We start from the raw sequence: 14207 nt of genomic DNA, 5'->3' as shown, positions 1-14207 counted from the left end.
GTGTGAAATTTCAGGAAGAGAGTCTGGTCTGGTTATAGGGAACAGAACAGTATTACGAGGCCTGTAGGCTCAGTATTTTACAGCAACTTCATTTCTAAAGTAATTTTCAGATGTTATATGCAAAGCATTCCTAAGAATACTCACAGTTTGACTGTTCTGCTGATAAATTTCTTCCCACAGAGGCGATATGAGCTAAGTGGTTGTGGTATCTGAAGAAAACATGGAGCTGAAGTTGAATAAAATTCACAGATGTTGGCATTATTGCCCTTTTCTGCGTCTTGTGTTTGCAAAACTGTAAGTATTTTCCTGGCTTTGAATTAATATGTTCCTTTGCCACCTTGTAGCCCCATATAACAATCTTCTCCTGATTACTGGCTATCATATGGTGTTTATATATAGTCATGGTAAAACAGTGTCAAAGTTCCGACAGTCTGGAAAAGCCTGGAATTTGATTTCAGTGCTTTTCAGGTCGGGATAAATAAGAAAAAAGAAAATACTTCCTTTCGTCCTTCCTTTTTTGCTTGCTTCATTGTGTCCTACCTTACTTTGTTGATTCTTCCTTTTTCCCCTCATTGTATCCTTTCTTCTTTCTGTCCTTCCTTCCTTTTGTCCCTCCTCTCTTCTTTCTGTCATCCCTGCCTTCATTACATCCTTGTTTCCTTCCTGTGTCAGTTCTTCTCTGCTTCCTGCCATGTGTTCTTCATGCCGTCCTTCCTCTCTTCATTGTTTCATTCATTCCCTTGTTGTCATCCCTTCTTTCCTTGTCATTTATTCCTTACTTTTCTTACTTCCTTTCTATCCTTCCTTGTGTCATTCCTTCATTCCTTTCTTAATTTATTCCTCACGTCATTCCTTAGATTATTTTTATTCTTACTTTCTTCCTTATCTCCCCACTGTATATATGGCATAAACATATGGTAAACCTTAGTGTTTTTATTTTTTTAAATCAATGTAAAGAGCTAAGAACTTGTAGGAATTTGAAGGAACCCTGGAAAATGCACCTATTACATCAAAAGTTTTATCAGAATGTAATAACATAATCTTATGTTTGGCTTCTAAAATTATTTAAATGTTTCCTCAAGTGTACAAACACACATACAACTGATTTTACTGATATTCATTATACAAAACAAGCCAAACAGGATAAGCTAGATGTAAAAATGTGCACCCTTTTTACCTCATTAAGTTTGTGTAGCTTAATAAAGCCTGTAATTAATGGGCCATTAGTAAGTGTTTCCACCGCTACAAAAACCAATGTTTGGACAGTTGGTTTGGAGTATATAGATGTAAGTTAAATTTTGTCAAGGCAGCAAGGCAACTGCAATAAGCTTTTGAAGCAATTGTTGCTACCAATCCGTCTGGGAGGGTTATGATGTAATATTTAAACAATTTAAGTCCCTCCTCATAAGTCAAACTAAACGACAAATTGCTTCATCTCAGATAAATCTTTACGTTCATGACATTAACATTAGAAAAAAGACTAACTATTAAACTATGCTTGTTAAGACAACCTCTTCTAAAAGAGCCTTAAATTCAATGTCTTTTGAACCGGAGAGACCAAAGTAGAGGTGTTTGGCTATAATGCACTGGCTCATGTTTCAGCACAAACCAAAAAACTTAAAAATATTAAACCAGCTGTCCAGCATGGTGGTGATGACAATAAATTCCTCAGTTTAACAGGCAACTGTGGCTCAGTAGGAAGAGTAGTTGTCTTGCAATTAGAAGGTTGTGGGTTTGATTCCAGCTTCCTCCTGCCATATGTCAATGTGCCCCTGGACAAGGCACTTAACCTCAAGTTGCCTACTGATCTGCGTATCGGTGTATGAATGTGTGAGCGTTAGTGAGTGCAATTGGGTGAATGTGGCTCTAATGTAAAGCGCTTTGAGCGGTCTGTATGACTGGAAAAGCGCTATATAAGTTCAGTCCATTTAACAGTAGGAATCTAATTTTAGCCCATCTGTCCAGCAGCAGAAACCGTGCTGAACTATGGTCATTCATAGATTAATTATCCAAGCACAGCAGCAGATCTACAGCAGGATGGCTGGAAAAGAAAAAGTCTGATTGGGAAGCAGTGGTTTTACCTTAAGACAGCTGCATAGAAACAAACCTTGGAGAATTGAAACAACGTTGTAATGAGTGGGCCAAAATACCTCAACAACAATGTAAAAGTCTAAAAAAGTCATTCAGAGAAACAGTTGTTTCTAATTGGAGTTGCTAAAGGTGTTGTTACAAACTTACATTTTCCTCTGACTGTACTGACTGCAAATTTTAAAAATGGCAAAGGAACAAGCAGGCATTTTTTCCATGACTCAACAAAAGCAGCGAACAAACAAAAGGACCTCTGGACATTTTGTAATGGGGCACTTTTTTATTGAACAGGTTCATTAATCATCACTTTTTATAACAAAAAGTAGGTGATGCCACATATGCCAGGAGAGCCCAGCTCAGTGGAGGTTGATCCCAGGATGTTACCAACCAACAGGGGTGAACGTGGAAAATAGTCAAAAGGGTAGAGGAAAGAAAAAAGCCGGAAGAAAGGAAAGAGTTTAGCAGAGGCAAAAGTCTCTAGGAGAGCAGCTGTTCTCTGCATGCCCATCAGCTGGCTCGATTGCACATGAATGTCACAAGAAAACAGGAAGGTTGTCCCTCTTTACTTCTGGGCGGGGATCATGCTGTCAATGGCCTCTCCCTTCTCAAGCTTCTTCTCCATCTCAACCATAAGCTTGACACCATCAACCACCAGCTGGACCTGCTCCACCTCAGAGGAGCCCAGACGGTCAGCATTGGAGATATCAAACACGCCACCCACAGATGCAGTGTCCACACCGCCTAAAGAAGAACGGGAAAGGGATGAGAGGCTGAAAACCATTTCCAGTTCTCTGTACTCTGTTAGGATCTTGTTCAGCTAGCAAAGCTCATCTATAAAGTGTCAAATTAATACAATTTGTGAATACCTGTGCCACGCTTCTGCAGACGCAGCCTTGTGAGGATCTCCTCGAATTTGGCATGTGTGCTCAGTTTGGGGAGCTTCACATGGACACCACCACGCAGGCCAGTGCCAAGATTGGAGGGGCAGGTCAGGATGTAGCCGAGATGCTCGTTCCACATGAAGCCATGGTTGTGCTTCTTGAAGATCTCTTCAATCTTATGTCATGTAAAGATTTTTGGTAAACATGATTTATTCATTAACACAAATACATTTTATTTTCAACCTATCGTCATCACCTACCTTCTGCAGACCAACACAGAAACGCCTGAAGACCTCCCTCATGTTGCCAGCCTTCTGCATGGAGATGACACGCAGGTGATCCTCCTCATTGACCCAGACCAAGAAGGTCTTGGTGTCATTGTGCCTATGAGAAAAAAAAAAAAAAAATGGAATTAATGAAATGCTTAAAAGAATTAGAAATAGTCACTGAGGTTTTCAGTTAAGTATTTTGTGTAGCCAGTTATTTGGCCGCACTCACCAGATGCCTCTGGCGTCGGGCCAGTCACGGGCCATACCAGCACAGGTCAGCAGGGGAGAGACGGGCTTATCAAACAGGAAGTGATCAGTGATCAGCTGCTCCTGCTCGGCGTCAGTCATCGACTTCAAGGGATAGTACTTTCCCTTGAACTCGCCATCCAGGCTGGTTAGAGCTGCAAGGACAGACGGTGTGTCAGGAAGGCTTAAACAAAGGAGGATAGTGATGGTATTTGCTGATTGTACGTAAATGGAAGAGAACAAAAACATGAATGTATTTTCTTTTTTGTTTTCTAACTGGGTTTACCATTTACCTTTAGATGACACAACCTCATCTATTGCTTATAGGTGTTTTCTTTCTATTCATTCCTTTTCTCTCAAACTAATTATAGCTTACCCTCAACGGCCAGCTTCTCAATAGCTCTGCGCTCGCCGCGGCTGTTGTGGGGGGGCAGGGTGTATCCCTTGATGCTGCGACCAGTACGAACACGGCTGGACAGGACGTAGTTGGGGTCCAGGTCATCGCCACCCTAATCAAAAAGTTAGAGAATTTCAGTGTCAATCTATTGGTGGTGTTTATGTGGAAATCTTTGTAGTTGGTGAAATCCTATATAGATCTGCTTTTAGCCTTAATTTATTATAGAGCTTTTGTTTCATGATAGTGAAAGGACTGTACCTTCAGGTTCTCAAAGTTGAGGTCAGTCTTGTGCTTGTCAGTGGACTTGTATCCACCATGACGGTCGGAGATGATGGGGTCAAGCAGGTCCTTAAAAACCTCATAAGACTCCTCGTCACCAGCGACACAGCCAACAGTCATGATGAAGGGGTGACCTGAAGAATTGGCGCAAGTACACGAGAAGAGTGTGAATGCAATTGTAGTAGTTTCGCAAAAAATTAGTAATGCTAAAATGTATTTGTTTACTGTTCAGTTCTTCCATTTCTCTCACCAGGGTTGTCGACACCAGTCTGGATCACATCATCCAAAGTGTAACCACTTGGTGTCTGCTTGTCCCTCAACTTGCCATATATCTCCTTGGTCAGGGCCTTGGCCATATGGTTGTTGTGCTTGGACAGGTCTGGGAACTCCTCCTCAACTTTGTAGTTGAGTTTGAAGTTGTTGTGGGTGTTTCCAAAAGGCATGATTGCTTTCAAACACTACAAGGAGAGAAAAATTACAAAGCTGCAGCTTGGGCTGATCATGAGCTAACATGTTAATGACTCGATGTGAAGGGAATCAGAAGCTGTGAGACTATTTGGATATGATTTGGATACTGAAGAAATTCTCCGGGACAGCTGCAAAATTTAAATGGTGTCTGCTGAGGAATCCTGGTAACACGTGTCACTCAGACTCAGGCTCGGATATCACGCTGAAATGGAGGGAGAGAGTGGCGCCTGATCTCAGGATATTTTTAGCCTGAGTACATCTGATTGTACACCCTTTATGTACCCAGCCCATACAGCCAATACCTTAATAATCTTGGTAAAGATACAAGTTTTAAAAGCACATATCACACTGTTACACAACAAGTGTAAGCACTGAGATTATTACTCACAGTTGTCAATATACTGATCATCAGACAGATTTTTAGACACTTGAGACGAGTCATTTTCTTAGACATGGTTTTGAATTCTGTTGCTTATTTCTCTAGTTGTCTTTCACTACATACATTTTACTTAATATAAAAAGGACTGCTTTAGGTTTACCAGTTGTTTAAAGCTCAAAAAAACAAGTGGCTAAAACAGCTTGTTGGATATATGTGGCATTTAGGCTGTCTCCCCAACATACACTAAACTATTTAGTCCCTATTTACAGATAGCCTTCCAAATGATATAAATCTTTGCGTGAACACATGTAGAGAGTCGTTACCTTAACAGATGTTGATAAAGCTAAAATATCTCAAGTCAGCTTTGCTGAACTCAGTGGAAGTGGACAAATTCAGTAATCTGACAAACCTAATCCATTATTTTAGAAAAACATATCCTAAGGCTGAAAAAAAGACTATCTATAACTTTAACCTTAGTGGTTTTTCTAACAGTCCAGCCATAAAGTCTTCCACTGCCATGGATTTAACACATTATATGGGTATCTGCCACTAAAATGTTTGGGAAGCTCAGTAAAAACTATATTTATACCTTCTGGTCTTCACCTTCCTTAACCTCAAAATATTATTGTGTTATATATATATATATATATATATATTACCTGCACACAAGACAAGAACAGAGGTAACAGTCCTTGGGATCAGATCCTGTTCACCACAGCCAAAATAGGGGTCACCCAGCAATGGAGGTCCCTGCTCCCTGTTTATATACTGGGCAGACATCGGCCATTCGTTTTGCCATTTTAGTGACTGCTGAGCTCTCATTGGCTGGTTTCTGTACTGATACTCTGAACAGTTTATGAAAGGTGTGCCTTTGCAACACTGTCATTCAAGAAGGTTACTTCTGCTGGACCCCCACCGTCACCCCACCAGGAGCCATACATAGCTCCAGTAAGGTGACAGGGTGTATGTGAGTGGGGAGGAGCAGGTCAGAGGAGTAATGTTGTTGGAGGTGCAGATACAGCAGAGGGGATTCAGCAAGTAAAGATAGAAAAAAACGTTTCTGGCTTGCCAGGTGTGCCAGGGAGAACAAGAATCATTGTGCTAGGTGTGAATTTTAGGAGGAGTTTGTCTTATCACTTGGGAATAGTAGAGATGTATGAAGTGGTGCTGCCTAGCAAGGCTGCTTATGTATCAGAAGTGTTATCAGTGTAACAGAACCCTTCTTGATGATGATTTGAGCTGATCCTCATCCCAGCCGCTTCACACTCGGCTGCGAACCGCCACAGCGCATGCTGTAGGTCTTGGCTAGAGGGGGCCAGCAGGACCACGTCATCCGCAAAAAGAAGAGACGAAATCCACTGGTCCCCAAACCAGACCCCCTCCGGCCCTTGGCTGCGTCTAGAAATCCTGTCCATAAAAGTTATGAACAGGACCGGCAACAAAGGGCAGCCCTGCCGGAGTCCAACATGCACTGGGAACCGGTCCGACTTAGTGCCGGCAATGCGGACCAAACTCCTGCTCCGCTCGTACAGGGACCGGATGGCCCCTAATAAAGGGCCCCCGATTCCATACTCCTGGAGCACCCCCCACAGGGCATCACGAGGGACACAGTCGAATGCCTTCTCCAGGTCCACAAAACACATGTGAACCGGTTGGGCAAACTCCCATGAACCCTCGAGCACCCTGTAGAGGGTATAGAGCTGGTCCAGTGTTCCACGGCTGGGACGAAAACCACACTGTTCCTCCTGAAGCCGAGGTTCGACTATCGGTCGGACTCTCCTCTCCAATACCCTGGCGTAGGCCTTACCAGGGAGGCTGAGGAGTGTGATCCCCCTGTAGTTGGAACACACCCTCCGGTCCCCCTTCTTATAAAGGGGGACCACCACCCCAGTCTGCCAGTCCAGAGGCACTGTCCCCGACCGCCACGCAATGTTGAAGAGGCGTGTCAACCATGACAGCCCTACAACATCCAGACACTTGAGGTACTCAGGGCGGATCTCATCCACCCCCGAAGCCTTGCCACCGCGGAGCTTTTTAACCACCTCGGTGACTTCAGCCTGGGTGATGAAAGAGTCCAACCCCGAGTCCCCAGCCTCTGTTTCCACCACGGAATGCGTGATGGCAGGATTGAGGAGATCCTCGAAGTACTCCTTCCACCGCCCGATAATGTCCTCAGTCGAGGTCAGCAGTCTCCTGCCCCCACTATAAACAGTGTTGGCAAGGCACTGCTTCCCCCTCCTGAGGCGCCGGACGGTTTGCCAGAATGGCTTCGAGGCCAACCGGTAGTGCTTCTCCATGGCCTCACCGAACTCTTCCCAGGCCCGCGTTTTTGCCTCTGCCACAGCCCGGGCCACAGCACGCTTGGCCTCACGGTACCCGTCAGCCGCCTCAGGAGTCCCACAAGCCAACCACAGCCGATAGGACTCCTTCTTCAGCTTAACAGCATCCCTTACTGCCGGTGTCCACCACCGGGTTCTGGGATTGCCGCCACGACAGGCACCGCAGACCTTACGGCCGCAGCTATGGGCAGCAGCATCGACAATAGATGCAGAGAACATGGTCCACTCGGACTCTATGTCTCCAACATCCCCCGGGATCTGGTCGAAGCTCTCCCGGAGGTGGGAGTTGAATACATCCCTGGCCGAGGGCTCCGCCAGGCGTTCCCAGCAGACCCTCACTATGCGCTTGGGCCTGCCAAGTCTGTCTGGCTTTCTCCTCCTCCAGTGGATCCAACTCACCACCAGGTGATGATCAGTGGACAGCTCTGCCCCTCTCTTCACCCGAGTGTCCAAAACATGCGGCCGAAGGTCTGATGATACGACAACAAAGTCGATCATCGACCTCCTGCCTAGGGTGTCCTGGTGCCAAGTGCACTGATGGACACCTTTATGTTTGAACATGGTGTTCGTTATGGACAATCCGTGACTAGCACAGAAGTCCAATAACAAAACACCACTCGGATTCAGATCGGGGAGGCCATTCCTCCCGATCACGCCTCTCCAGGTGTCACTGTCGTTCTCCACGTGGGCGTTGAAGTCCCCCAGCAGAATAATGGAGTCCCCGGGAGGGGCACTATCCAGCACCCCCGACAGGGACGCCAAGAAGGCAGGGTACTCTGCACTACCACTCGGCCCGTAGGCTGAAATGATAGTCAGAGACCTTTCCCCAACCCGAAGGCGCAGGGATACAACCCTCTCATCCACTGGGGTAAACCCCAACATGAGACGGTTGAGCTGGGGGGCAACAAGCAAACCCACACCAGCCTGCCGCCTCTCCCCGTGGGCCACTCCAGAGTAGAAGAGAGTCCAACCCCTCTCAAGGAGATGGGTTCCAGAGCCCACGCTGTGCGTGGAGGCGAGCCCGACTATTTCTAGTCGATATCTCTCGACCTCCCGCACAAGCTCAGGCTCCTTCCCCCCCAGCGAGGTGACATTCCACGTCCCTAGAGACAGCCTAAGCATCCGGGGATCGGGCCGCTGAGGTCTCCACCTTCGTCCGCCACCCAATCCTCTTTGCACCGGTCCCTCACGGTTCCCCCTGCAGGTGGTGGGCCCACTGGGGGATGGCCTCGCGTCTCTCGTTCGGGCTCGGCCCGGCCGGGTCCCGCGAGGAGCAACCCGGCCACCAGGCGCTCTCCGACGAGTCCCGACCCCAGGCCTGGCTCCAGGGTGGGACCCCGGCTCCGCCGTACCGGGCGACGTCACGTGCCTCGATATTTTGTTCTTCATGAGGGGTTCTTGAACCATTCTTTGTCTGACCCATCACCTAGAGCCTGTTTGCCATGGGAGACCCTACCAGGAGCATTTAGGCCCCAGACAACATAGCCTCTAGGATCATTTGAGCACTCAAACCCCTCCACCACGTTAAGGTGACGGTTCAAGGAGGGGACAATATATTGTGTTGGCACTTAATTTTGTGAACAATTATCAACATAATGTGCCATTATATTGGGGATAGTAAAACTTTTTTTTTTTTTTTTTTATCAAACTCAGATAATATTACTGGTAAATAGGAAAAACATTAAAACCCTTAATTTTAAAATATAATTTGGGTTTAAAATATTCTGGAATTTAACAATATAAAGAGCATTGCTAAACTGTCATTGAATTAGACTACACTGAAATTACATTGTTGCATTGGACTGAGTTTCTTTGCTCTTCATTTCTGTGAGAAACACGTGTTTGTGCTTTACTGAGGATTCTTCTTATCCTGTGTGACAACTGCTGTAAATCAGCTCTTTTCGAGGTTCAGTCCAGACATCAGCATCTACAACAGCTCTTTATAGAAACCTGCATAATATGAGCTACAACAACAGGAATTTCCCTTTGAGATTAATAAAGTATTTTTGAATTGTTTGGAATTTTCTCTGCATTGTTTTGATGTCATTCATGGCAGAGAAGGAAGTCTCACAAATAAATATACACTGCTCAAAAAAATAAAGGGAACACTTAAACAACACAATATAACTCCAAGTAAATCAAACTTCTGTGAAATCAAACTGTCCACTTAGGAAGCAACACTGATTGACAATCAATTTCTCATGCTGTTGTTCAAATGGAATAGACAACAGGGGGAAATCTTTGGTGATTAGCAAGACACACTCAATAAAGGAGTGGTTCTGCAGGTGGGGGCCACAGACCACTTCTCAGTACCGATGCTTTCTGGCTGATGTTTTGGTCACTTTTGAATGTTGGTGGTGCTTTCACACTCGTGGTAGCATGAGACGGACTCTACAACCCACACAAGTGGCTCAGGTAGTGCAGCTCATCCAGGATGGCACATCAATGTGAGCTGTGGCAAGAAGGTTTGCTGTGTCTGTCAGCGTAGTGTCCAGAGCCTGGAGGCGCTACCAGGAGACAGGCCAGTACACCAGGAGACGTGGAGGAGGCCGTAGGAGGGCAATAACCCAGCAGCAGGACCGCTACCTCCACCTTTGTGCAAGGAGGAACAGGAGGAGCACTGCCAGAGCCCTGCAAAATGACCTCCAGCAGACCACAAATGTGCATTTCTCTGCACAAATGGTTAGAAACCGACTCCATGAGGATGGTATGAGGGCCCGACGTCCATAAATGGAGGTTGTTCTCACAGCCCAACACCGTGCAGGACGCTTGGCATTTGCCAGAGAACACCAGGATTGGCAAATTCACCACTGGCGCCCTGTGGTCTTCACAGATGAAAGCAGGTTCACACTGAGCACATGTGACAGACGTGACAGAGTCTGGAGACACCGTGGAGAGCGATCTGCTGCCTGCAACATCCTTCAGCATGACCGGTTTGGCAGTGGGTCAGTAATGGTGTGGGGTGGCATTTCATTGGAGGGCCACAGGGCCCTCCATGTGCTCGCCAGAGGTAGCCTGACTGCCATTAGGTACCGAGATGAGATCCTCAGACCCCTTGTGAAACCATATGCTGGTGCGGTTGGCCCTGGGTTCCTCCTAATGCAGGACAATGCTAGACCTCATGTGGCTGGAGTGTGTCAGCAGTTCCTGCAAAATGAAGACATTGAAGCTATGGACTGGCCCGCCTATTCCCCAGACCTGAATCCGATTGAGCTCATCTGGGACATCATGTCTCGCTCCATCCACCAACGTCACGTTGCACCACAGACTGTCCAGGAGTTGGCGGATGCTTTAGTCCAGGTCTGGGAGGAGATCCCTCAGGAGACCATCCACCATCTCATCAGGAGCATGCCCAGGTGTTGTAGGGAGGTCATACAGACACATGGAGGTCACACACAATACTGAGCCTCATTTTGACTTGTTTTAAGGACATTACATCAAAGTTGGATCAGCCTGTAGTGTGTTTTTCCACTTTAATTTTTCGTGTGACTCCAAATCCAGGCCTCCATTGGTTAATAAATTTGATTTCCATTGATAGTTTTGTCGTCAGCACATTCAACTTTGTACAGAACAATGAATTCAATAAGAATATTTCATTCATTCAGATCTAGGATGTGTTATTTGAGTGTTCCCTTTATTTTTTTGAACAGTGTAGAAGCAAATCGGAGAAGCTACTCTAAAACTTTCTCTCCCAGGTCAGGACTTTCCTTTACTCACACACCCACTTTCCCGTAGCAAGAGCTGGGTGGGGTTAAAACATACCAACAGTATGAATTCGACTTTTTTTTTTTTATTATTGTAACCCTGAGCAGCCCACAGAAAATAAAATGAAGTATCTCTTCATTATTTATTGAATAACTTAAATTATAAAACATGTTTCTGTTTTATGCATGTATGCTGCTTTTCACCAGACTTTGAATAGATTTTAAGTACCCCCTTGGAATGCTTTGAATGATCCCTAGCGTTACTGGTACTCCTATTTGAGAACAAGTGTTTTAGGGAATCTGTGTCCTGTTCAGGATTGATCACTCCTAAGAATATTAGACTCTGTTCAAATGCAGGAGCACAGAGCTATTGATCAGTTTGTTACTTTCTTTCAGCTTATTTGTTTTTTAATAATCCTAATGTCAGCAGTCCACATGTCCAGCCTTGCAAGTAACATCAGCTACAGCCTTGTTTTACACAAGGGCTTTGTTAATTTAGCACCTCTGCTAAGAGGATGCAATGTCAGAACCCTTGGAACCAATCTCAGTGCTTCATATACTGTCTGTCATCCCATCACCATTTCCTTTTTCTACTGAAACACAAAAAGCCGTCACACAAATAATTCGATACAGGTGGGGGCTTCTTCAATGCCAGCGCATTGAGCAGTGTGTGCAGACTGTCAGTGCAAGACAACAAAGCAAGAACTACTCAATTTCAAATTTCAGTGTATAAGTCTTAAACATAGATGCACGAAAGTGCTCCTATCTCAGCTCTGAAGCAGATGCTGACACTAGTGTTGACAGACAACCATTTGAGTGATTGACCAAACATTAACCAGAAGGGGAGACGTTAGCCGCCAATGATCGGCCCACCGACCAGTTGCAGTTTTCACACCATGCTTTGTATCTCATCTATCACAAGATCATTGTTTCTTTTTATTCAGTAAACAAAATTATGCCATACATTAACATAAAACTGATGGGGTCTTTGCCAGTGCTTTTATTATGAGAAGTCGACCAACCCAACAAGTCTAGACACAAGGTTTCAAACTAAAATGGAATTCATGCCACATTATCACTTACACTTAACTTTGCTGGACTAAGTCATAAGCTGAGGGAAACTGGGTAGCTCTTTGTGAAACTTATTGAGAATTATTGTGGTGATTCAGAATCAACAGACCTCATCACACCTCTAACGAATCATTTATTGCATCATTTAAATAACTGTAGTCACTTGGCGTGTGACCATATGTCCAGCTTACAAGATAACAGACTATACTGGGTTCACAAGAACCAGATAAAATGTTAGCCTTTTGATAAAACAATGTATCCCAGTTTTTGTCTATGTAAATAAAGGTTTCCCAAATCACAAGCTATGTTTTACACAATCTGTAATGAACATAATTCAGTCCATGTAGTTAATATGTTTGTCTGAAGGCCGATTCCTACTCCGTTTCTACTTTTTCCCAAGGCTGCAAAAACAAGAACAAAGTTCTTTCTCATCTGGACATTTCATGCTTCAGAGGAACACAAGTGCTTCTGAAGCTAGGATGTCTTTCTAAATATCTCCCACTGCAGAACAGCACCTTTGTATTACTCAGACACCACCCAAGAAAAACGTTCTACCCAGTACATGGGTCAAGAACAAGCTGAAAGAACCCCAACATCAGGCTGCAAGAACAGAATATGGCTATTTTGTTCTTGCTCATTGTGGCTCACACACATCTAAATAGCATACAAGCAGCTGTTTGAACAGGTGATTCTGGAGAATGCCTTTTTATTGATTTTATTTTTTCTATTCTCTGATCTGCTTTTGTTCCAATGTGTTCTGCTGCCTATTTCCTGCTGTTGGTCACTGGACCACTGGAAGGAAAGTAGAAGAACCTGGCCTTTGATCGGTGAAAATACATTATTGTCACCAACAAAATGAACACATAATTGTGCACATACGCTTTTTGGTCCCATGGGCACAATTATATGACTGTAATTCTTCTAGCATAGTAAAAAAGAAATGCCTAAAGGCATATTAATGCCATGATTAAAGTGTGTCCTGTTCTGCAATAAGCTGCTTTTTAAAAATATTTTATTATTGATTTTACAAGCTTTGATCTGCAAATACAGTAAATTAGTTTGAAGAGCCAAAACAGTGTTGACCTTAGCAGCGTTTCTGTCTTTCTCTGTTTTTCAAATACAAAAGGAGCTTATTTTCTGGGCTTCTCTTCAACAAGTCTGAAAATGTACTTATCCTCCTGCTGTTAATGTTGACAAAGCATCACTGTAGAAAGAAAACCATTTTCCTTGGACATTGCTGACACAAGAAGATAATGATTTCACATATATCTGCTTCTGTTTTGAAGCAATCAGCCTGCCAATTAGGTTTATAGGATTATTTTATTTGGACTTTACAGCTTCACCTGTGCTGATGGTATCACTCCACAAAATGTATTTAACTGAGCAATTTTTTGACAAATTAAAAAAAAATATTTTATTTACATTGTAGGGGTAGCTTCCTAGAACTAGTTGTGCAGTGTTTAGGTTAATGTGTAATAAGTATCTTGTCAAATAAAATCTTCAACTGCTGAGCTGTAGGTTTAGTCTTGAACCTGGGATGGTCCCAGGGTCAGCCCCCCTCCTGCCTGTCGCTCTGTTTGTGGGATACCCCTGCCCTCTCACAGAGACAGCTGCCTGGTTCACACCTGCTACTTCTGGTCCCTCGTGGTATAACGCTTCTGTATTCACACCCCCAACACAAACGGCTCATATCCTCCATGCTACAGCCAAAGATTTTAAGACAATGCAGCCCTCACTCTGTCTCCAACCGTATTTTTTCAGCCTCTCTCTGTGTTTCTGCTTTTTGTGTGTAGCCAGTTTTTAAAGGTACAGGGGACAGGGCCATGTGCCTGCATACTCACCATGGCACCTCTTCTCAGGTTACCCAGCTGTCCACTGCCTGTCCTGGACAAAGTCAGAGGTTACCTAGTTCGAGCAGGTTTTTGCAACCAGTTCATGCTTCTAATAATCCATCCATTTTACTCACAATATGCAGTTTTTCACTTTGTGTTTGAAAGTTAAATCATAAGAACTTAGCTGAATAAGGTGCACTTTTTATTCTAAGGTTTGACATATTATTATACAATAAAGATTAATTTGACGTGTA

At 44.4% G+C, this 14207-nt stretch overlaps 1 protein-coding gene across 1 annotated transcript; it reads right to left on the bottom strand.

Annotated features, from left to right (window-relative positions):
- Window positions 1-2353: 2353 nt before the first annotated feature.
- On the bottom strand, window positions 2354-5822 carry ckma (creatine kinase, muscle a). The gene is made up of 8 exons (XM_047378218.1): window positions 5667-5822; window positions 4411-4618; window positions 4140-4294; window positions 3861-3993; window positions 3468-3639; window positions 3230-3353; window positions 2955-3144; window positions 2354-2829 (listed from the first exon to the last, which is right to left on the bottom strand). Exons 2-8 carry the CDS (start codon window positions 4601-4603, stop codon window positions 2651-2653), a joined length of 1146 nt encoding a protein of 381 aa, XP_047234174.1. The 5' UTR covers window positions 4604-4618; window positions 5667-5822; the 3' UTR covers window positions 2354-2650.
- Window positions 5823-14207: the final 8385 nt, after the last annotated feature.

The sequence above is a fragment of the Girardinichthys multiradiatus genome, chromosome 11, assembly GCF_021462225.1.
Source record: "Girardinichthys multiradiatus isolate DD_20200921_A chromosome 11, DD_fGirMul_XY1, whole genome shotgun sequence".
Taxonomy (NCBI): Eukaryota; Metazoa; Chordata; class Actinopteri; order Cyprinodontiformes; family Goodeidae; genus Girardinichthys; species Girardinichthys multiradiatus.
This window is presented reverse-complemented; position numbering and strand designations above follow the sequence as displayed.

Excerpts from the sequence above, each read along its gene's own strand:
- ckma (XM_047378218.1), bottom strand. The coding sequence starts at position 4,603 with ATGCCTTTTGGAAACACCCACAACAACTTCAAACTCAACTACAAAGTT. Across the intron at positions 3,640-3,860 it reads TGAGAAGCTGGCCGTTGAGG|CTCTAACCAGCCTGGATGGC; the intron begins GTAAGCTATAAT and ends CTGTCCTTGCAG. Across the intron at positions 3,354-3,467 it reads CCCGACGCCAGAGGCATCTG|GCACAATGACACCAAGACCT; the intron begins GTGAGTGCGGCC and ends TTTTTCTCATAG.